The sequence below is a fragment of the Lissotriton helveticus genome, chromosome 5_1 (assembly GCF_964261635.1).
Source record: "Lissotriton helveticus chromosome 5_1, aLisHel1.1, whole genome shotgun sequence".
Classification (NCBI taxonomy): domain Eukaryota; kingdom Metazoa; phylum Chordata; class Amphibia; order Caudata; family Salamandridae; genus Lissotriton; species Lissotriton helveticus.
In genome coordinates, this window is record NC_136065.1 from 1,911,164,564 (window position 1) to 1,911,187,921 (window position 23,358).

At 44.8% G+C, this 23,358-nt stretch overlaps 1 protein-coding gene across 1 annotated transcript; it reads left to right on the forward strand.

Annotated features, from left to right (window-relative positions):
- The first annotated feature begins 8,428 nt into the window (after nucleotides 1-8,428).
- On the forward strand, nucleotides 8,429-23,158 carry LOC144755995 (keratin, type I cytoskeletal 19-like). The gene is made up of 8 exons (XM_078645467.1): nucleotides 8,429-9,554; nucleotides 12,528-12,610; nucleotides 15,205-15,361; nucleotides 17,564-17,725; nucleotides 17,841-17,966; nucleotides 19,263-19,483; nucleotides 21,339-21,373; nucleotides 22,255-23,158. Exons 1-8 carry the CDS (start codon nucleotides 9,057-9,059, stop codon nucleotides 22,374-22,376), a joined length of 1,404 nt encoding a protein of 467 aa, XP_078501593.1. The 5' UTR covers nucleotides 8,429-9,056; the 3' UTR covers nucleotides 22,377-23,158.
- Nucleotides 23,159-23,358: the final 200 nt, after the last annotated feature.

Below are 23,358 nucleotides of genomic sequence, written 5' to 3' on the forward strand. Positions count from 1 at the left end.
TGCTGTGGAGTTGACATCTGAGGATGTCGGTGGTGATGTGTCATTGAGGAAGGTGGTGAGTTGATCTTCTATGAGTTTGTTCCAACTTCTGTGGGGTAAACGGTGGGCGTGCTGGTGTGTGGTGGCTTTGTTGAAAGAGAAGTGGATGCAGTGTTGGTCGGTCCAGAAAAGTTTGGAAGTGTGGCTGTAGGAGATTCTGTTTCCTGCTGCAAAAATGGAGTCAAGTGTGAGTCCTACTGCATGCGTGGGAAAAGTAACTGGCTGTTTAAGTCCTACATTAGCGATGTTCTCAAAAAGAGAGGAGGTGTTGGGATTGTTTTGGTTGTCCAGATTGAGGTTGAGGTCTCCGAGTAAGATGTAGTTGGTGAATGCAAGGGCCTGGGGTGCGATGAGGTCGGTGATCGGCACGTGGAAAGAGGCGCAGGACTGGATGGTCTGTAGGCGAGGGTGTCAGGAAGGGTGGTTTTCGGATTGGTATTGATCTGGAAGGGGAAGTGTGCTATGTGGGTCGTTGGTTCATCTGAGTGGGTGGTTAAGAGGAGGGAGGTTTTGTGGAGGATGGCAATGCCTTCTCTTGGCAGGATGGAACGGTCCTTGTGGATGATTTTGTAACCATCAGGGATGGCGGTGGTGATGTCTGACGCTAAACTGGAGTTCGTCCAAGTTTCCGTCAGTAAGGCAACGTCGGGCAAGGTGGCATTGAGGAGGTCCCAGTTCTATGTGACATGTTTGTGGAGGGATTGTACGTTGAGGAGAATGCACTTGAGAGGCTTGGGTGCTGTGAGGATTGGTAGGTTGGGTGAGGGAGCCGGAGTATGGAGGTGAGTGAAGGTGAGTGGCATTTTAGGCAGGAGAGCGGGCCATGGGTCTTGGTCGGGGTCGAGAGCTGGCAGTTGTTGATGTGTCTGGGTTTGAGATCGTGGAGGAAGCTGGATTGTAGCGGTGGCCGGTCGGAGGACCAGGATCGCCGGTGCTGGGCACGGTTGGGTCACTGACAGGCGCAGACTTGCCTTTGGCAAGCCAGTGGCGCAGCAGTGCAGCAGCCGCTATTAAGTAGTGTGAGGCGAAAGGGCTGGTCAGCTGGGAGGCGGGAAGCAGGGAGTGGGAAAAAGGGCGCACTGAAGGGGGAGGAGCCCCGGTGGTCAGCAGCAGCTGGAAAATGGGAAGGTGCTGGAGGGTAAGAAAAAGAGGCAAGAAGATGAAAGAGGCAAAAGGGAAAAAACAGGGAAAATGGCAAGAAGAGAAAAAAAGGCAAAAAGAATAGGAGGAAAGAAAAAGAGAGAGCAGACAGAAGAGCAGAATGTTGTCCCACTAGATCACCAGGGATGAGGCAGAGGCAAGAGCCTGCAGGTGGAGAGGGCCTCAAACACCCGACCCAGAAAGGTCAGAGCACAATCAGGGGGCAGCTACTTTGGGGCCTGTTATGATACCATCTCGAAAGGCTCCAACCAGGATTCGGATTCGGCTAATCTGATTCGAAACCTGACCGACTGACCGATTACAATGCAAGGAAACCGTTCGGGCTGTGAATCCGTTTCAGCAGCATTCGAACAGCCTGAGTCATTCGGGGCTAAATCGTACAGCTCTATGGACACGGTTTGCGAAACAGCGATAACGATGACTAATTCGGACAGCCGTTCCAATCCAGTCTGCCCTACAAGAAACGGCTGTCGGAGTCTGACTTTGGGTGCCCGCAGCAGACCCCCCTTCACCCAGAGCCCTCCATTTGGGGCCCATGGGGGTATCCATGGGACCCCCTGTTAAACCCTGCACAGTGTGGCAGGCACCATGGGGTGCTTGCCACAGGGTGCTAGGTTTTCCCCAACAACCCCTTTTTTCAGTTTGAGCCTGTATTCTCGTTCGTAACACAGGCTCCCATTGAAGTCAATGCGAATCCAAATTAACGATGTTGGGAAGCATCGTAATCGGTCAGTCGGACTCACAGAACCTGAATCGGTCGGAAATTATTCTGCAACTGATTCGGTCGGAATAGTTTCCGTACGACATCGTAATCGGGCCCTAAGTGGTAGAACCCCGAGGGAGAGAGCAGTGACACTGACGAGGTCAGTAGGCTAGCTCTCCTTGCCGCACGGCAGCCGCCATTAAGTAGTGTTAGGGGAGGGCTGGGCAGCTGGGAGCTGGGAAGCAGTGAGCAGGAAAAAACAGCGCGCTAGAGGCGGGAGGGGCCATGGGTCAGCAGTGGCAGGAAAACTGGAAAGTGCTGGAGGGCAAAAAAAGGAGGCAACAAGAGTAAAGAGACAGGAAAAAAAGAGAGAAAAAGGCAAGAAGAGAAAAAGGCACAAAGAGTAGGAGGAAAGAAAAAGAGAGAGCAAAGTAAAAGACAGAAGCAACAGAGGGGCAGAGGGCAGAACAGCAGAAGAGCAGAATGCTCTCCCAATGGACCACCAGGGACAAGACGCAGGCAGAAGCCGGCGGGTGAAGGATTGGGTGGTTATTACCAACCTGACTGCTTGCAATGGAAACCCATGTATTTGACCAATGTATTTCAGGCATGATAATTCTGCAAATTAATCAGTAGCTTCCTTTCATCTTTGATAGCTTGATATTTGTACGTAGAATTGAAATCTTTTGTACATTTTCTATATGGATTTATTCATGACTGTGCATATGAAGTACTAATGAACTAATTAATGATTTTCAACAAAAAAAACATTTACTAAAGCGAGAAGAACAGAGCATGGTCCCTGCAGTTGATCTTAAGATCTTTAGATTCACATAATTTTGCGAGTGAGTTTTAACTCCTCAGGAGAGTGAGTGTTACCAGATCACTCTATGCTGGCAGGTCAACTTTTTGTCCAATATATCCGTGCATTCTGGGGCGTGCAGTCTTGGTTCACTCCAACTGAGCCAACAGGGCGAACCCTGAAAACAATGATTTGTAAAAATAAAGCCCAGTCCTGGATACAAGTTGCCCTTTCAGGATATTGGGCCCTACTTTGACAGTCTATGCGCCAAAGAGCAGCAGGCAGTGGAACGTCATGGATTACTCTTATCAGTTACAATAAAAATAATTGATATATAAAGTAAAAAGAGTTGAGTCTATGGCAAGGAGCAGGTTCCTTCTTCAATATAGAAGCCCATTGCCTATTCTCGGCTGCACCCTCACTATTCTGAAACAGATCGTATCTTTCAATTGCTTTTAGCTAAAAAGCTAATTAGGGGGTTGCAACACGTTCCACTCAGAAACGTCCTGATTAGTACCTGCATGTCTGCATGTGAGTTTTTCACGGTAAAGTAAAAACTTTAGAAGACCTTTTAAGTTGTTTTGAGAAGAACTTGGGCCCTGATTATGTGTGGGTTTTTGTTTCATTTATGTTTCTATTGGATGGTAGTTGTTACCCCACCCGGTAATTATTGGAAATGCTAAATACCTCATCTGTCGTTCAATTGCACCAGGTCAAACCTGCTGGAAAGTAACTGTGGAAAACAATACAGTATTTACAGTAACATGCACTTTTTGTGCATTGATCATCAAAATCCACACTATTCACCCAAAAATTGGAATATGTGCTATTTATCGCACCCGATAAACTCGGAACCTCACCCCAGTCTCTGATTTTATCATGTGGTATAAATAGGCTCTACCTCTGTGACATACTCGGAATCAGGGCCATTGATCCGGTTTCCTTGTGGCAAGGAAAACAGCGTTAAAGTAAACTGATAAGAAAACGCAGCAAATAGCAGTTGCAAGGAAATCTTGACACTTGTGAGGAAATATTGCAAGTTTGCAATGAGAAACTGTGCAAATGCAAAGCCATAGGAACAGTGGGGAACCCCAGAAACTACGTGGAAGCTAACATTTGGAAACTATGTGAGAGCAAGCCTGCCTAATAACAGCTTTGCACACCCCTAGTGCTAATGTGAGCCAAGGGGTCTATGTGAGACCCCAACTGCTCAGCCACAAATGCTCTATTTCGATTGAGGCCTAGTATGTAAGGAGCGGGTTTTAACAGTATTAATTTGTAAAGAATGAGTACCGGGGTCCAAAACACTGCTGGGAAGCCCGCGGCCGGCATCATTAGATGTCAGCGCGCCGAATCCCAATGCTCAGTGGTCTTGAATCCACCTCAGACCCCTTTAATCCACTACCAAACCCTCCTTGTCCTTTTAACTCACTCCTGCTGGTTTCTGCATTCTCCCTCGGTGATGTTTTTACCGTCTTAACCCTTCCTCATTCGTCCCTCTTTGTATTTTCCCCTCACATGCTCTTGGTGAATGTCTGATGTGGACAAATGAGTGCAAGTCCACAAAAATGAGTGTTGGTGGAACGCAGCAGTAGCCACCTGCTCAAATTAAGCACTGCACTACAGTAAGGAAATAAATACGTAATGGATGAAAGAAGAAGGAAATAAGAAAAGAATGTGGAAGGAAGAGATGAAGGGATAGAGGGAGAAACACACCATGTATGTTTGTAAAGCACATATTCACTAGAGGAGGCCTTGACACCAAATTAAAAATGTTGTTATCCAGCTCATTTACACTAATTTTATCTAAAGATGAAAGACTGAGTGGCCACACAAAGATTTCAATTTATGACCCTGAGATAGAACACAGATTCCTGGAGTATATATAAACATATGTGCAAGAAGGGAACAATTAAAAGGGAGAGTGAGGGAGGAGGAGAGGTCTAAAGGCAAAGATAGATGCAGTAGACAATGTGAAGAGAAATGTGGAAAGAAGAAATTGAAATTGCAAGATTGGAGTGGAACGTGATGAGAAGGAATAGGGAAAAGAGGAGAAAGGAGAAAGGTAAGGGAAGAAAAGCGGACAGTGGGGAGCGTGTGAGAGTAGAGTGGAAGGGAAAGCTGCAAAGGTGAACAATGAAAAGCATTTAATGAGGGGAGGTGGTGATTAAGAGAAAACGCAGATGTAGGGCAGAAAGTGAAGTAAGATTGTTGAGAAGTGAAGGAGTGAGTTGTGAAAGGGAGGAAGAAAAGCAGATACTGAGATAGAGCAAGCAAAGAGTACACCTCTGCTTTATTAAATATACAGTCATTAATTATGTAAAGTTGAGAGGTGAGAGGAGTGTATCATTCTTGGCCTGTCTCATCAATGCACAGCAGTGTTGTCCAAGACACACAATAGCGATTCTTTAACTCTGTTTTATGCCATAAAAAGATGTTTTGTTAGGTCACAATAGTAATTCCTGATAAAACATAATAATGTGTCAGTTATACCATTGGGATTACGCCTTGATGGAGAACCACACTTTCATGCTTCAAACAAATAGTTCTATTAAATGATCAGACTATAAGTCGCAAAATCCCATTGCCACCTATTTTCAAATGAAGTCAGACATTCAACTCCATTCAGACAGGCTTCCACACATACTTTTTAACTAATAAAGCACAAAATTCAACTGAGACTGCCGCCTGTGCTATATTAGGATTATAATTTATGATCAGCGAGTAACAAAAGGACGTCTGTCACAAAAAACAGAAACCCACTGAGCTATCCACATAAATATAGTTCTGTCATCTGCATGGTACATGTTCTACATTACCCCTCTATGCTACAGTGAAAACTTCAACTAGACAAAACTCTGATCTCTCTCCAACATGGACATAAGGCTGCAATTATGCAGCAGAGGTTTACGGGACATGGGTCTTTGTAGGTAAAGAGAAAGTGTGGGGCGATAGATCTCAGCAGGCTTGTGGGGCTGGGGGAGGTACAGAGCGTCCAACACAGCCTAGCCCCTCTGATAGCACGTTTTGAATCAAAGCTATGTTTCTCCAGGTCAAAGCTGAGACTTTCAAGGTGTATCCTCTCTCTGGTTAGGGGGTCATTGGGAAAGCCTCCTGATTTGAGTGACCAAGTCTGAGAAGGGCTTTGCGGTCTTACGTGCGAACTCAAATTATGGATACTCAGGGCCCAGTGCATGCTTTATTACAAAGCAATGGTGGGGAGGGGTGCTCCGAGAGTGAGAGAGGGAGCCAAGGGGTGCTGTAACTGTAGTGAGTGAGTGTTGTTGCAGGGAGGGGCATTGTGATACAGAGGGGAAGGGGACTGTAAGCAGATGGGCACTGAGATACAGGTGAGAAAGGCAATGTGGAGAGAGGGGCACTGGGATAGTGGGAAAAGGCTACTGTGGAGAGAGAGGCACTGTCGGAGGTAGCGATGGGGCACAGTCACAGTGGCAGGGATGGGAGTTGTTCTTCAATGTACTTGTGGCTGCAACGGTGCCCATTGCAGAAGGGAGAGGACGGTTGTGATAGAGACGAGAGGGTACTGGGACAGGTAGGAGCGAGGTACGAATACCCTGAGTGGCAGGAAGAAATGTTTTCACTTTCAGACCACCCTCAGCTGCTTCTCGTATTTTGTTATTACGCTGCATGGCCTTGTCTGTGCTCCTGAGGCAGGCAGCTACTGGGCAGTTTCCTGGGGGTGCTACTGTGCAGGAATTTATCAATGGTGTCCCACGGCCAAGCACTATTTTGTCACCTATAGGATAACAGTTGTGTGTAAAATAACGCACACACAACTCACCTAACCTGCAGCTTTGGCTCCACTGGAAAGCACAGACTGCTGGCTAGCGCATCTGAAATGATGCTCCCATTTCATCGTTTGTGCAGTTTATACTGCGCATGACACAACACACCTGCCCTTCCCCCGCCCTGAAGACCAGGCACTGGTGCGCGCCAGAGCAAGCACACTAGCAGCATGCACCAAATCTGAGCATACAGCTTCACGAGCCTCACTCCAGGCTGGGGCTTTTTAATGGTCTGTGCAAAGTGCTGGCTGTGCATGGGAGAAAAATTCAATAGACCCGGCCCTGAGAAATAGGTGCCGGTGCTCAGCACCTGAAAGCACCCGCACAAATTAAGCACTTTCGACACCTGCCCAATAATTTAGGATGATCTCCGATGACTCAATACAGGCTTGGTTCTCATGAATAGCATTAACCTTCTACTTGAGTTTCTGTGTCTGTGATTTCAGGGTAATCTTGGCAGTTTAAGGAAGTTGAAAGGAACAAACCGCCAAGCGAAGGCAGTTTGTCCATTACTCTTGATTATTTGCACAATTAGCAGCTATTGTTAGAAATCGACCTATGCTGGAAAGGTAGAGCAGGTAGTGCATGGCCCCGCCTCCGCATGGGTAGCATCAGCTGAGGCTGCACCCCCTGACCTCGGCTCTCCCTCCACCCCTCGCGCCTGAGGGCCGCTGTCACTCTCTGCCTCTAAGGGAGGTGGATGGATGGTATAGTCTAAACATGCCTTACTTCCTTTATCCCGTGTCTAATCTGCTGGGATATGTTGAACTCCCTCGGGGAGAATGGGGAGCGGCTTCCATTTGAGCTCATCGTGTGACCTGTGACATAAAGTCCTGACCTGGCCACTGTTTCGATTGGGACAAGACTAGTCAGTTCTGGTGCCGCTGGCAGGGTCATATGAAAGGCGTACAGGCAGACGGGGGGTGGGGGGTATACAGAGGGCACTGCACAGAATATGCCTCTCGATAATCACTCTTTATCTGGGAGTGTGGTAAAACCAAGAGGAAGAACTGGTCATTTTTATGTATTCACCATATGGGGAAATGCATTTAAAAATACCTAGTTCATTATAATAATTTGTTTCTGATTCGCATACTTAAGCGAGGCACGTATTTAAACCTGACCAGTGGCCAAGGATTTCTCTTGTGATGCTGAACTGCATGGCACACTATGACATTGTGTAGGGTACAGGCCATCAGTAAGGGAGTGCCTTGCCAGTTATCCTCTTCCCAGCAGTTTTGTTTCTGTTTTATTTGGCATATTTCTGCATTCGTGTCTGTAATTACTGGGCTGTCCCTCGAGATCTCACCAGTCAATGCATTTGTCTCAGACACCGGCCAACAGTCGAACTACTAAAAAGAGGCTTGGTTTGGTTCAAAAGGGCGGCTGCCGTCCAAATTCTTTTTACGGCAAATCGCGCAAAAGACTAAGGGGCAGATTTACAAGCCCCTTGCGCCACTTTTGCGTCACTTTTAACATGGGGAAAGTGACGCAAAAGTGGCGCAAAGGGCTTGTAAATCTGCCCCTAAATTTGGGATGGGGAAGCAGGAAAATAGAAAGGCCCAACAGGATTCCCAAAAGAGTAAGTAACCTTTGTAAGCATCGCGGCTGGGTTCTGCGGGCCTTCCACGGCGTTGTCAAGGGCCTTCCTCACGTAGAAGTGGCATCAAGCTGGATGCCTAATGGCCCTACGAAACCCCTGATTATTGCTGTATTTTACAGTTCCAACTGCGGCCAGGGTTCCCGTTCCTACCTTGCACCAGGGCCCATGACACACTGGCCCGCCACTGGATATTGTTCATATTTTGTTGAAAGGAGCGATGGGTCAGGTCGGTAATACCCCGCCCCTTCCAATAAATGCATAAATGCAGTGGCTTCAACGTCAGAAGCCAAAGTCCTCAATTAAAGACCCAGCGAGGGCATTTTTGGCACATAGGAGCGAGGCGCGATGAGTCGCTTCTCAAGTGGCTGATACACAATGTTTGAAGTAGACAGAAAACACAGTAAATAGATGCACAAACGGGAAGGTCTGAGGCCCCCGGATGAAAGGAGTTTTTCATTTGAAGGTAGATCAGTTCCAAAGTGCGATCAGATACGATAATTCTAGTGACAGGATTCGGAATTGCAGAAACTAGCTTTGAAACTGGTTTGATTCGGTCAGATCGCCTCGCATTGCATGCTCACGATTTCTGGATTTGCAGAGAGAGAGGTACAGTTTGCTGAAATCTGAGCTCTGTGCCAAAACTGTAGCCTTGAGCAAGGTGCCTTTTGTTAAGAAGAGTAAGAAAAAAAATCACTTCGTTGTGCATCTGTCTCCAAGGAATTTGTCGAAGGCCAATGAGACGCTTGTCAACGCTTGTCAACGCCGGCCTGCTTGTCAAGGGTGCGGAGTGCGTCCAGGGGGCACTACCTGCTCCGCGGGCGACGCCCACTTTTAGAGTATAAATGGGGAGAGGGAAGGCCGGGGAGGTGCACTCTGATTCTCTTGAAAAAGCTGTGTCGGTAGCCGTCCGGGTGCTTGTCCTGTCTCCTGCCTGCTTCCACCATGTCTTCTGCCTTCTCCAGACAGAGTATGTCCAGCTCCCGGGTCTCTTTCGGCGGTGCCCCTAAAGCCCTGAGCATCCACGGGGGTGGTGGAGCCGGGGGCATCAGTATGTCCAGTGCAAGGCAGGTCTATTCCGGGGCAGGGGGTGGGCTTGGCTTTGGGGGCTCCTCTGGTGGGGGCTACTCGTCTGGTGGTGGCTTCTCTGCCGGAGGCTTTGGTGGTGGCAGCGGTGGTGGCTTCGGCGGTGGATTCGGTGGTGGTTTTGGTGGTGGTGCCGGTGAATCCTCTTTCTTCGCTGGCAATGATAAGCAGACCATGCAGAACTTGAACGAACGTCTGGCCAGCTACCTGGACAAGGTGCGCTCTCTGGAGGAGTCCAACACCGAGCTGGAGCGCAAGATCCGCGAGTGGTACGACAAGCAGGGCGCGTCCGCCTCCTCCGCCACTCAGCGGGACTACGGCCACTACTACAAGACCATCGAAGATCTGCGAGCCAAGGTATAGTATGTTAGGTTAGGTTATGTAACCATTTGTTTGCAGAGTGCTGGTATGCAGATGCTTCTTAGCGCTGTAAGAAGACATGCTTTAAACCTAACAGTGACTGGGGAAAACGGTGGAAGACACTTCAGGGCATATTTATGAGGGCTTTGTGTGCACCTCACAGCGTGGTACATGCATGACGCAAACCTCTTAGTCATTAAGTCACACAAAGCCACTTTGCGTGGCTTTGAACAGCTTTGAACAGCTTCACAAATATGAAGTAATGCAATGCAGAGCAAATCGCTTGTTGCATTACTCTGTGCAAGGGAGGCATTCCATGGGCGTTGCAGTATATGTTCTCACACAAATCCCATGGTTTTTGAATCATACCCAGATTGACCAAACCTGGTAAACTTGGAAATGTGCCAAAAAGATATGCCTTCTCCAGGCGAGGCGTAACGAGGGGAAATATGTTTATTTTTCCTCGCTTATTTCCTCTTTCCATGTGAGCTACATTTTGCAGCACACATGGAAAGAGGAAATGCCTCTATGAATTGGTTCTGTGCATGAAGGTGCCCCTTCCTGAACCAAAAAAAGCTGCGTACAACACAGGCACCCTTGCGCCAAGGTGCATGGGTGCCTGCATTGGTGCTACGCTGACCTTATTGGATACATATGATGCATTACTGCCCTTTCCCTATGATGCAGGACAGTGCCGCAAGGTAACTTGCTGTGCTGCCCTGCACCACAATTCCCCTAATGCCCCATAATTTATAAAAAGCCAGCATTTCAGCTGGCATCTAAAACAATGTTGATTTGTTTCTTCCTGCAAGCTCAAATTGAGAGAGTACCACAGTTTGGCCACTGCAACTCAGAATAGAACATCTCCAGTGCATGGTTCTCCCCTTCCCCCCCCCCCCCCACATAGAACCTCCTGTACCTAAACTTCAATTAATTTTGGGTGGATCACTGCCCATCTTGGAAAACGATTTACTCCTGCTCTTGTCAGTAGTACATTTCTGACATTGGCAGGGTGGGAACTGGTCGTTGAGGAGTTTGAGCGTACAGAGAAAGGGATCGTTTGTTTATGTGTAGGAACTTACAGGGCATTCCAGTAGTGGAACACCTACTCTCCGCCCACTCCATTGAGCTCGGAGCAGATTTACTCACACCAAAAATATTCGTGTCAGAAAATCCTATGAACAGGGGGTTTGAATTAAAAAAAAAACACATAGCTGCGTGGCAGTATGAGTCAAAGTTGCACAGTTAAACAACCCCCACCCCACGTGTCCAGCCCATCAAAAAACACAGTATGTTACTCACTTTTCTCTACTCCCAAGCAGCCAACAGAATTATTGGTTCGTATCCTCATGTTTTAAAAGGATTCTAACTTTTAAGCACTTGGTATTTTACTGAGACAGTTGGCAGGAGATAATTGGGATTATGCTTAGATTTAGGAACTTTAATCAACGGGAACTGACTGCAGGGAAGCATTTATGGTCGCTACTTTGGCAGCCTGTATTTTCCAGTTATTCTGCATTCTTCTGGAGTATATTTATAACAGTAATACCTCTCACAAGTTAGTTAACTCAGCCTTGCATCGTTCTGAGGTCGATAAATTTACTACCTGAGGACTGTTGGAGTCGGACCTATATTTTCCCAAAATTGAACTGTCTAATTCTGCAGGCCAAGTAACTTAGACGGGTTCCCGGATTCTCATGTTTCCCAGGTCCTTGCATTAGTATATTATACATCTTAGATTTCTTTTTGCATTCTAGGATTCGTAGTCCTAATTTCGCAACGGAATCAAAAGTACTACAAATACCAGAATGCAAAGAAAAATACCTCGACTGGATCATGGGCTGCTCACTCTTGGGCGTCGGGAATTTAAGAGAGCTGCAGTTCTGGCTCTTTACATAACAGGGCTGTGTATGCAGAAAATGTAAAACTGCATGTCCTAGAATGCAAAGCTGAGACTGGCCGGTGAAGTCAAACCTAACTGAAGAAGGTTTGTAGATCTTGCTGCCCTCTAGTCGTTTTCGCTTTCATTCAACGATCTAACTACATCTCAACACGCACCTTATTTTCAATGCCCTGGGCTGTTCAGCTAGTCCGGGCCTCTAGCTCACACCACCTTGCATTCTGGTACACGTAGTTTCACTTCTTGTTCACCTTTTATTCTTCATCTCTTTATACAGTTTATAGATGCTCCACATTTCTTAGTTCTCTTCTCCCTTTCCCTCCATCCCTTTCCATTGCCTGAATTATTTCCTTATTATTTCATTTGTTTTCTTCCCATTTCCTTCATACATTTTCTTTGTCTTTCCTATTTTTCCGTATTTCTCTCTTCTTTGCATCCTCCGTTTTTCCTTTACTTCCTTCCATTCTTATTTCCTTAATTTATGTCTTCTGCCAGTGCGTCTTCATACTTCCTTTTGTCTTTCCTTTCTTTTTTCGTGTCCACAGACCAGTGCCTCTAAAAGGCTGATAGGGCTGGGGCAGCAGGTGACATGTTCTCTGGCTTCCAGAGGCCAAAGCCGCGACGAAAGAGTCTGTCCCTTCTGGTTGTGGGGGAGGTTGATGTGAACAGAATAAAACACAGGCTGAAATGTTTTGGACCCCGTGTGGTGCATGATGGGGGTTTTACAATGCGCAGTGCAGGAGCAGAGATGGGGAGGGTGGGGGCGGGGGTACCAGCATTAAAGGCCGGAGTTCAGATTGGAAATTGAAAGGGTTCAAGGACGGGACTTACAGGGATGAGGTGGAGAGGCTGACACAAGTGTAGGTGGGAAAGATGTGTAAGTGGGATATTTGCATAGATATTCCGACACCATGGACTGGCTGTGCCAGAGCTTACACCCCCAACAACCACATGTTGCAGGTTCTACCTCGACCCCACCTAAACTCAAAGATAGGGCTGGGGGAGAGGGTGTAAAAGACATGTTCACTCCCAAGATGCACCGCTCAGTCCGTCTCTCTGTTTCTTTCCAGATCTACGATTCCACCACTGGCAATTCCAAGATTATCCTGGCGGTTGACAATGCCAGGCTGGCTGCGGATGACTTCAGGATGAAGTGAGTACCCTCTGTCTTTCTTTAATGTGTTCACCCATAGGCACGTTTTGCTCAAATTTGCATTTGACCTTCCTAAGGCGCAAACCTGTCAAGTTTCTGAGGTCCATGTGCAATCTGCCACTCAGGCCCAGAATTTCTCTTTGAATTCTGGGACTTTTAGTCTAGTTTATTCCATAATAACACAGGACTATAAGTCCCAGAATTCAAAGGAGAAAAAAAACCTTGCCTGGACCAGTATACCACCCATGGAGCTGGGGAACTTGGCAGCTAGGAGGGTGGCATATCTTGGCTTGTGTGTTAGTGAACTGCTGTTAGCTTCACCAGGACCAACCTCGTGTATTACTATGAACATGTAGTACAAGCACATAGGGGCATATTACCAAGTGGGTCGATAGGCAATTATCGCCGATTTAGCTAAGCGGCGATAATTCTATCGCCCTTATTAGCAAGCTGTCGCTAACTAATGTTAGTGACAGCTTTTAGGCGATAGCGAGCGATTTGGGGCCCGCTTTGCATGTCAGCGATGTTTATCGCTATGACATGCAAAGTGGGCGTACCCAACCAGTTAGCGACTGAAAGCAGTCGCTAATGTCGCTATCGCCTATTAGCAAGGCAGGCGTAGCGCTGGAAATATTCGCGCTAAGCGCGTAAATCTCCAAATACTAACTCCTGCCCAGATCAGTTCTTAGCCATGTTATCCAATGGGAGGGGGATAACATGGCTAAGAGCATTTTGTCGCTAATGCGTGAATATCGCTGTATTCTCAGCGATATTCACGCATTTCGCCGCTATCACTGGATATTTTAGCACAATGGAGAAAAACGTTGCTAATAGCATGTTTTCTCCGCTAAAATAACCAGCGATAAAAAAATCGTCGCTAAGCCTATTTAGCGATAAATATCGCTACTTGTTGGTAATATGCCCCATCGTGTCATGTGTGAATGTGTATGGTGGTTTCATCCTGATAAGACAGTCTAGGGATCCCTCCCCGTGATATTCACCCTGCAAATTAATTGCACATACACATACTCAGTTTGTACAAACCCTGACAACACAACTCTTCACTACCCCAAGGCCCTCCAGAAGTCAAGGAAGCACAAACACAAACTGCACCTCCCCTTTGGGGGGCCAATCCTTCTCTCCTCACCATGGGCAGCTATGCTTTCTCACTATCTGGTGGGTACCGCCTGGAAGTATCTTACACTAGCTCTGTAGTGGTAGCAGAGTAAACGGTGAGGCAGCAGCAAGTATATTTAAGGAGGTATGAGATATGGCCCTACAGATCCTATGAAATCCATCTGGAATTTCTGGCTGGTGGGCATGAGGCTCTGTGACCAGGTCTTACCCAATAGGAGCAGATCAGGGTTGACGCCAATGCTATTTGAGCTCCTGCAAAGCTCGCCAATCACTGTCCGGTCCATATCAATCATCCTGAAATCATGGTCAAGTATTACTGCTTCCACACCCTTCATGCCTGATGGAAGTGGCCATTCTGAGAGCCTCCATGGTCTCCATATCCACGGCTTGCCCTGATCCCTGCTGCCCAGTGACCCGCTGTAGTCACACATCTCTCCACAGACCAGCCCACACAACACCTCATGTAAGGCCACCTCCAATCTCTTACACAGCAGAGTAAGAGATTGGAGTGTGCTGATCGGAATCCTGGTTTCCGATCAGCACCCTCCGTTCTTGAGAGATGCAAATCGTGCGTTGAACGGCTAAGACGGGGACTAGTTTTAGGGAAGCGTGGCCAAGATCTAAACTCGAGTATTTAAAAACTCAGGACTGAATCCACACCTCTTGAGTCCAAACAGTACCATAACCAGCAGTCACACACAACATCCTAAAATAATACACTTTTAAATAACAAGTGGTATTAGTCCCCACACAGCCCTCACAGGGCGGCCCATTGAATCAGGTATCTGTGTCCATTGCCAAAGATTCAGGGGTAAAAATCTAGACAATGCTCTTAGGGGCACTGCAGTTCGCCATTTACCACATTATCTACCCTCTTGCATTGAGACAATATTTACAGTCTACTTAAGAGGCGAGTGACATATATTTGTACACTAATTCAAATATTTACTGTGTAAGTATTTCCTTCAGTGACAATAAGGAAGCCAGTAAGGCTCTTGGAATGTCAGAGGGGTAGAATGGGTCCCCCTCATACCATGAGTAAACAGTAGGACCTGCTTCATCTTTCAACAGTCAGTCCCTCGCCACAGATACCTGAGTAGGAGACAGGGCTTGGAAAAAAGAGAAATCTGCCACCCAGGGCCAGGATGCATGTGAAAGATCCAGCTCACTTTCCTTGCAAGCTATCCTGTGACTTGTTGGTGAATATAATTAGTGTGGCTGAACTGGGCATAATCAACACCTGCTATTTATTGCATAATTTGCATTGCATTTAAAGCTGCAAGAGGGTGGCAGAAAGTTACTTTATTAACTATAAAAGTTAAACCTTTTGAACAAGTCAAATGAATGTCTTCTAGTCAGAGGAGACTGTAATACTTTGAGAAATGTTGCCTGTAGAACTGACTAAAGGGAACCAGAGAAGATCTTTTTAGTTAGAATATTCCCATTTATGTTATAAGGTACGAGAATGAGCTGGCCATGCGCCAGAATGTGGAGGCCGACATCAATGGACTGCGCCGCGTCCTGGATGAGCTGACCATGTCCAGATCTGACCTGGAGATGCAGATTGAGAGCCTGAAGGAGGAGCTGGCCTACCTCAAGAAGAACCACGAGGAGGTAAAGTAAACAATGTGTCCAGATTGTGAGTAGCTGAAGGTGAAGAGCATCCCAAGGAAGGTCTAGACCCCACATGATATCCTATGATTTTGCAAACAATATCCTAAGACATGAATCTATTTGTAATATGTGTCCTGTGGGCCTCTATGAATGGCTTCTTTGACAATGAAAATTGCTCATTACAATGCTAATTATTACTACGGGATGCCTACTAAAATACATTATATGCATTCCTAGCATCCACCGTTACTCCTGATGCTTGTGCATTCCCAGCATCCACTGTCGCTGCTGATGCCTCGCATTAAACTCTAGGTTCCAAGCTTGATCACAGCAGAGCACAACAATATTTTGTCAGATACTTTCAGATTTTGACTGAGCTCAGTTTTTATCATTTGGATCTCAGCAAGCATACTGATGAGCCATTCACTCATTTGAGGGACTCCCAGTCATTTCACAATATATGATCATAAAGACGTCATCAATAGGTGCTCACATCGGAAGGTCCCTAACTCATTATCAATAACTGTCTTCCACCTCATTCTTCACGTCATTGATCCCAGAGACATTACCCTTATCATCTTACGCTAGAAGGGCTTTCTCTGCCTTCCCTACATCTCTGATCCCAAATTTCTTATCAATAACTGTGATTTCAGCTAATGTTTCCTATCACTGACAGATTGTCCAGATTTTCAGTGTCCTTGTGCACATAAAAAGTTAAATTTCTATAAAAAGATTACAGATCTCCGGTCACTGGGATACCTTTGCTACTTAGAGCCTTTTTTTTTTTTGGGGAGTTTTATATAGCGCGAACTAGAACCAAACCGAATCAGTTATCAGAGCGCTTTACATAGCACCAGTTACGTTACATGAGGACACACTTTCACTTTCAGCCTTATTTAGGGTTGAGTGGACAAAATGCTCCATCCCCCGTATTACAAGTGCATGATACCATATGGCACTTGTAACATGGTGGACAGGATATTCGCCAAGTTCTAAAGGAGTATTCTGTCTGACAAACTCTGAATGAGTCCCTTATTCTTCAAATCACTAACCTCAAATCTATTAGCAACAAGCATGTGCTTTATCAAATCTTACCCTTCAAATTGCCTGCTACTGCAATAAACCACGTTATTGGCGGGAGACATCGTTTAGTTCGTATGCGATACATCGCATGCCAGTCCAACGTGGTTGTTACGACTGCCTTGTTACACCGCATACGATTACATCGCAAGTTGTTACAACGACTTCCTCTAGGGGGCAGAAGGTTATGTTATGTTATGTGCATTTATTACGCGCACAGCTGCTCCAGCGAAGGAGCGTCCTGGCGCCCGACAAGGTAACAACATAACACAGCTAAAAAGTGGGAAACTAAGGATACACCAATTTAAGGAAATAGGAAGGTCTTGACAGCCCTACAATCCAACACCTTCCCTGCTGTTGCACAAACTATAGTGGGAATACTAAATGATACTATTCCTAAATCCAGCGCACCCCCTACAGCAAGTCGTTTTAATGACTTGTGATGTAACAATCCGATCGTTGTAACGACCGCGTTGTAATGGCATGCGATGTATAGCATGTGTTCTAACAACATATGTTCGTTGCTGGCATCTCTGTGTACCCAATGCTCTTTTAACTCTATCCCAAAGTCCTAGATCACATCGCTAAAATATCTAAAATGAGAATAGAATTTGAATACTCAGAAACTGCCCATATACAATTATCACAGATAAGACTGTGCCCTCTTTACCCTTTTGCTCACTTGAGTTGGATATTTTGGGGCTGATTCACAAAGGCATGTGTGAGTCCGTAAAGTACGACTCTGGTGGTGGTACTTCACATACTCACAAATGCCTTTGTGAACCGGCTTCATGGTTTATTGCTGTCCTACTCACGGAAATAAAAAAGTAAATCTCACCGATGTGGTATGTAAGTCCCACCTATGATCGGTGTATGTCAGAACCATGTTGGGTGTAAGTCACACCTATGTTGTAAGTAAGTCACACCTGTGATCGGTGTATGTCAGACCTATGTTGGGTGCAAGTCTCACCTATGTTTGGATTAAGTCCCACTTGCTCACAGAATTTTTTTGGGGAGTTGCGCACTTAGATTTAATTTAAAAAAAATAGCACATAACATTTGTTGTAAACAATTTACTCATGCTGTTACTAAAGAGTGACTATTTGTGTTCTTTCTGTATAGGAGATGGGTGAAATGCGCACACATGCGGCCGGCAAGGTCAGCGTGGAGATGGACGCTGCTCCAGGGAATGACTTGACCAAGGTTCTTGCAGAGATGAGAGAGCAGTACGAGTTCATGGCCGACAAGAACCGCAGAGAAGCCGAGGGCAGGTTCATTGCCGCTGTACGTTGGCCAATTTAACATATGCATAACTAACTTTCACAAAGCCTCTTTACTAAATGCTACTTGCTAATTTTTTGTGTGGTATTTTCACCCCCATTCCCACCTGGACATATAGAGTGAACAACTGCAGAAGGAGGTGGTGGCCAACGTGGAACAGGTGCAATCCGGGAAGAGCGAAATTACTGAAATAAGACGCAGCTTGCAGGGCTTGGAAATCGAACTGCAGTCACAACTCAGCATGGTATGTTAACGTTATAGTTAAGACCATAGCCAATTATAATAAAATAATTCTACAATATGGTTCACTAGATGAGTTAAGTTTGTCGGTATGCTCCATGCTTCCAATAGCATTGATTTGCTTAGGTACATTTGAGTAACCACAAAAAAGCAACAGAAAAATTATCTACTGCACAAAATTAGGGAAAAGGTGTTGGAGAAGAAGCAGGATCGTGGTAATATGGTGTATCCCTCGTAAATGAAAAATAAGAACTAATGCAGTAGAGTTATGATGAGGAGCAGGCATGTTGGGTGGCAGCTAATCTGTTAGTAGCTATGTTGTGTGATGTGGTTAGATAGTTTTACCCTTCTGTGTGAACTGAATCCATCATAAACTATCATAGCCCTAATTCCAAATGTAGGGACTGGGTTACATGATCGCTTTAAAATATCTTGACTATAATCTGTCAATTTTAAGACCTACGATGTACCATTTCGCCTTTTTGGTCTTTGAATTTATCCTCAAATGGCAACCACTCACATGCCCTTAATATACTACTCGCTTGCCCCAGGTATACGAAAACGCTGTTGCTTTTATCATGCAGGCACGACCACAGTATTCTCATTTACAGTTTGACTTTAGGGTGCTAGGAGGCTTTTTCCCTGTCTTTGCCATTTCTATTAAAATAACTACGTTTTTTGGTGCTGATTCTCACCCATATATCATGGTTGGATGAAACCATAATTCAGCAGACAACGTTTTTGTAAGTTAGCCACTTTTACTTTCACACTAGCATCTAATTTTTTTTCTTGGAAAATAGATTGTGTGTGTTTTTCTGTCTCTGTTTCCATTTTGTTGAGGTTGGTGATTATTTGAAAAAACTTTACAAAACTAGTGAAGTCCACCTTCACCAACGTTAGCACACCTAAATAAAATACTTATGATACAATGCAGTATGGATTGTGTATGTCAAGGCATCTGAAACTAGTTTGACTGTATTTCTCTTTGGAATAACAATTTACAAACGAAATAGAGGTCAAAAAAGGATTCCATTGCACATGGCTAAAACTAATTCGTTGCAAGGCCAGATGATAAATTCTAGAATCTCTGTGCTCTAAGGGTGCATAGTCTGCCACTATGTTTCTGTTTACTTTTACTATCAAAACAAACAGATCTTGTTAATTATATATCTTCTCCATCTACTCTATGCCCCAAGGACAGACTCTAATTCCACCCTAGACTGTTTGATGTCATGTTAAACCAACTGTGTTAAGATCTGATCCCCTTTTTCCCTAAATATTTTTTTCCCTAAACCATCAGAAAGCCGGCCTGGAAGCCTCCCTTTCCGAAACAGAAGGCCGCTACGGAGCCCAGCTCCTCCAAATCCAAAATATCATCAGCGGTTTGGAAGCACAGCTCGTAAACCTAAGAGGCGACATGGAGAACCAGAACATGGAGTACAAGAGGCTCCTGGATGTGAAGAACCGCCTGGAAATGGAAATCGACATGTACCGACAGCTGCTAGAGGGTCAGGATGCCAAGTAAGTGACATAAGATACCGACCACATCATAAAGCCCATTCTTCATCAGGCATGAAATGGGATCCTCATTGAGCGTCATTCTTTTGTCCACTATAACCATTGTTGCTGGCTAGTTATGGCTGAAGAATAGTGTACATCCTGAACCTACGGTGGCTGCCCATAGAATTTTAACCCAGATTCACTGTGATGCATAACTCATCTGCACAATTTGTCAAGATTTCTTTCTCTAAACTAAAATTTCCCCTAGCGCAGCTCATCAATTTCTCCCCTCCATCTCTTTGTGCACTTCTCCCAGTCCATTTTCTTTTCTACTTTTTCACTCAAGTGATGCTATCACAGAGTGTTCATCTTAAAATGGTTTTAGGACCATGTCAAGACGGCCGACTACTTGTGTGCCTGAGTGCACAGCAGGCACTTAGGAATGGGTTTGTTTTATTTCAATACATTCATTCAGAGGTGACCACTGCAGATGTTGGCGTCCACGTTGGCCATCTTCAAATGGGTTTGTTAAAATGTTACAAATGCATTAAAAGATGGCTGCCTTTAATTTAATTTGTAATCCTTTAACAAATCCTGTTCCAAGATGGCCACCACAGAAGTATTGCATTCATGCTGTTGTCAAACATGGAAAAAGCTCTTTCGGAAGTCCGTATGTTTCACTTTACCATCTCTTATTTGTTGTGGTTCCCAAAAAATGCAATCACTTCGAAAACTTTATGCATCAATTCATATTTGTTCCTCTGTTCCAATTGTGTAGAGTGCACAGCAGAGGCACCACTTACCTCAACACATGCATCCATTTCCAACAATCATCCACGCACCTCCACTCAGCTAGTCTCTCACTCACACACACATCCCCTGCATACAGAAGAACAGAGTGGGGCTTGCGCTTACTCACACACCGCCCCTAAGACTTGGAAAACCTCCCTCACCACATCAGGTCCTCTGTATCGCTCCTCAAATCCCACAAGAAGCTGAAGACTTGGCTCTTCGATTAACTCCGGGGAAGCCCACACCGGCCTACCGGCAAGTACCTGGATACCCTCACTGGTGATTAGCACTCTATAAAAAAACGACAATGCACCACATTAGCATGTTAACCGAAGATCTTGGGATCATGCTATTCCTGACTTAATAAAAAATGTCGTGTTTGATTTATACCAGGCGCAATGGCAGGTTTACTAATTCCGGTGTACCTAGAAAATCTTGTGTCAGAAATTCATGCACAATAATCGACATTCAGTTTGATTCTGAAAAAGAAGCTATGATTTAGTGTCCCCAAAGATGAAACTCATAGCACCAATTGGTACCTATCTAACCCCAGGTGTAGCAGGTGTAGTGCCACTGCGCAGAGTTCCACGGAGTTGGAAAAAACTCCGCTCCCCTCCACCCTCCCTAATTTAGATATAATAAAAAAGGCACTTACCGAATGTTGAAGCACCCTACTTGCCATGGTCTTTCTCTCCTTCCGCATCCTCGCCGTCCTCGTCAATGGAAACCCCTACATTGTACGTCTTGCACATGGATGTAACTTAAATAAAACCGAGTATTGATGCCAACAGAATCCAGACAGAACAGGGTGCTTTGTGGAGTATGGTGAGGGCTTCAGTTCTACTGGGAGTATAGGTGTATGCTGCCCTGTGTGTGTCTGTTACAAAACCAACATATGATGGAGAATATGAAGAGGGCCTTAATATATTTAAAAATAGCTGTGCAATGTAAAACCAATGTTTATCTTCTACTGCATTCTTAGTAGGTCAGTAGACTATATAGTTCATCCTATACAATCTATGTTTTTGAATTGTATAAATGTATTTTATCTGCCACATGGTTAACAAAGAGGTCTTTTTCACAGATCTGCCGCTTGGACATCTTCAGCTGTAAAAGGCGGTGAGTAGCTTTTCTTCTTATAGAATAGATCCACAAAACTGTAGCATAACAGATGACATTAAAGACAGCTCCAGAGGAAAATTAAAATTCCTACACATGCACCAAGTCAATTAATGAAAGTGCAATCATTTATTTAAATTGCCTGCCACATGACTGTATCCCTCCTGGAATTTAGTAGGAACGTGCAAATTAGGTGATGCCCAACGTAGTCAGCTCATCCCACCTTAGATAACGTGGGGAACAGTCTTATTAAGGAGAAAATGTACAGAATTTAGTAAACGTTTTAGCAAAATGTAGGAAGAACAAAACAGAAATCATAATTAAAGAATGCTCTGCACTACTCTAGCCAGAATGTGAGTTTGCCCATGATTATCTCTGCTTTTGTGTTTTGGTACCAGTGAGCAACACCACTGCACAGTTTTCAAAGACATATCGCAGAGACCTGAATGGCAAATCTACCACTTGTTTTTTCTATCTATTGCCAACCTCAATGCTTGCAAACTTTTATCCTTGATTTAATGTAACTGGTCTCTTAATATCGGTGAGATTATTCTATACATAGAAGGACATAAGAAACACTGGTGTCTCCATGCACATTAGAACTTACCTTTTCCTTCTAGTGGCCATGCCATTCTTATTAGCATGTAATTGACTTTTACGTTTTACCAAACAAAATATAGGCATGGGAACAATTAGACACCAAATATAATGAACTTGTAAAAATGGGCGATTTTCATCACAACGTTATTTCTATAAATGTATGTGATTATATGTCGCCGTTCTAAATTCCTATATGTTTCTTGCTACAAATGTCAGGTATTAATTAAAATTGTAAATTCACAGGTGTTATCGATAATATTTGTTTCTTCTTTGTATCCTAGGAGGATCTAGCTCCTCTGCCAGCTCCAGCACAAAAACAAGCACATCTACCACTCAGGTTCGAACCATCGTGACCGAGGAGGTTGATGGCAAGGTGGTGAAATCCTCAGAACGAAAATTCTGAACACAGTCAGCACAACTTCCAACCTGTGAGCCTGGACTGGAATCTTTATGCTACAGAAAATAGAAATCGTAACTACTAAGTGAGGGAAAGACTGTGGAGTTTGCTCTTGAACTTGACCAACGGAATGTAACTCAAAAGACCAACTGCAGGCCAGCCACCAATTTATGGAACCAAGTTGTCCTTGGGAACCTCTGTTGATCCCAGTTCACAAAGTTAAAAGGCCGTTTGGTGTCTGTACTACAATTTAATATTGAGTGATGTTTTACAGTCATGCTGTCATTGCTAGATTAGATCAACATGTGAGGGTGGCCTCATGAAACTGTTTACTGCATAAACAATGTCCCCATCACGTTGTCGGATTTGTATTAACACATTCGTATACTGCATCCTATTGATAAAGTGGATACATGATGTACGCTCATAACCTCATTCTTCACTGACCATCAGAACACAGATATTTGCCTTAAAATAAGTGAAGAGATGGATATTGGAGCAAGTGGCCGATTAAGAGCTAACGTGAATTTAGCTACAAGATGATAGAGGCCTTTAAATATGTTATTGCTGTGCAGTTATAGAGTGGGCGACAATAGCAATGCTCTTTTGAAGGTCTGAGGGACACAGCATACAGTCTCATTCAAGGGTTTAGTTCACAGTTTTTTCCCTTACAATTTCAGATGTTTCTTAAATAAGGTTTTTGAAGGTGCCACTGTCATTTTTATTAAAGGGTTTGTTTTCTTTCCTGTAAACCTGATTAATAAAGATTCCTTTCTGACTTCTGCAAATTCAAGGTTACTCTAGATTTCATTTCAGCTGCTCATCATTCTAAGTTGGTACACTGTGCACTTCCTTGTTGATTATTATAAACACAGCTGAACCACCATATTGTTTGGTTGTACACAGAACGTTTCAGTGAATCCCGTCACTGTGGCAACAACGCATGCGGGTCTCAGCGATTGCGCCAAATATGCAGGCCTGAGAGAGA

Coding starts and splice junctions, on each gene's coding strand:
- LOC144755995 (XM_078645467.1), top strand. CDS start 9,057: ATGTCTTCTGCCTTCTCCAGACAGAGTATGTCCAGCTCCCGGGTCTCT. Junction 9,555..12,527: donor TCGAAGATCTGCGAGCCAAG/GTATAGTATGTT, acceptor GTTTCTTTCCAG/ATCTACGATTCCACCACTGG. Junction 21,374..22,254: donor ATCTTCAGCTGTAAAAGGCG/GTGAGTAGCTTT, acceptor TTTGTATCCTAG/GAGGATCTAGCTCCTCTGCC.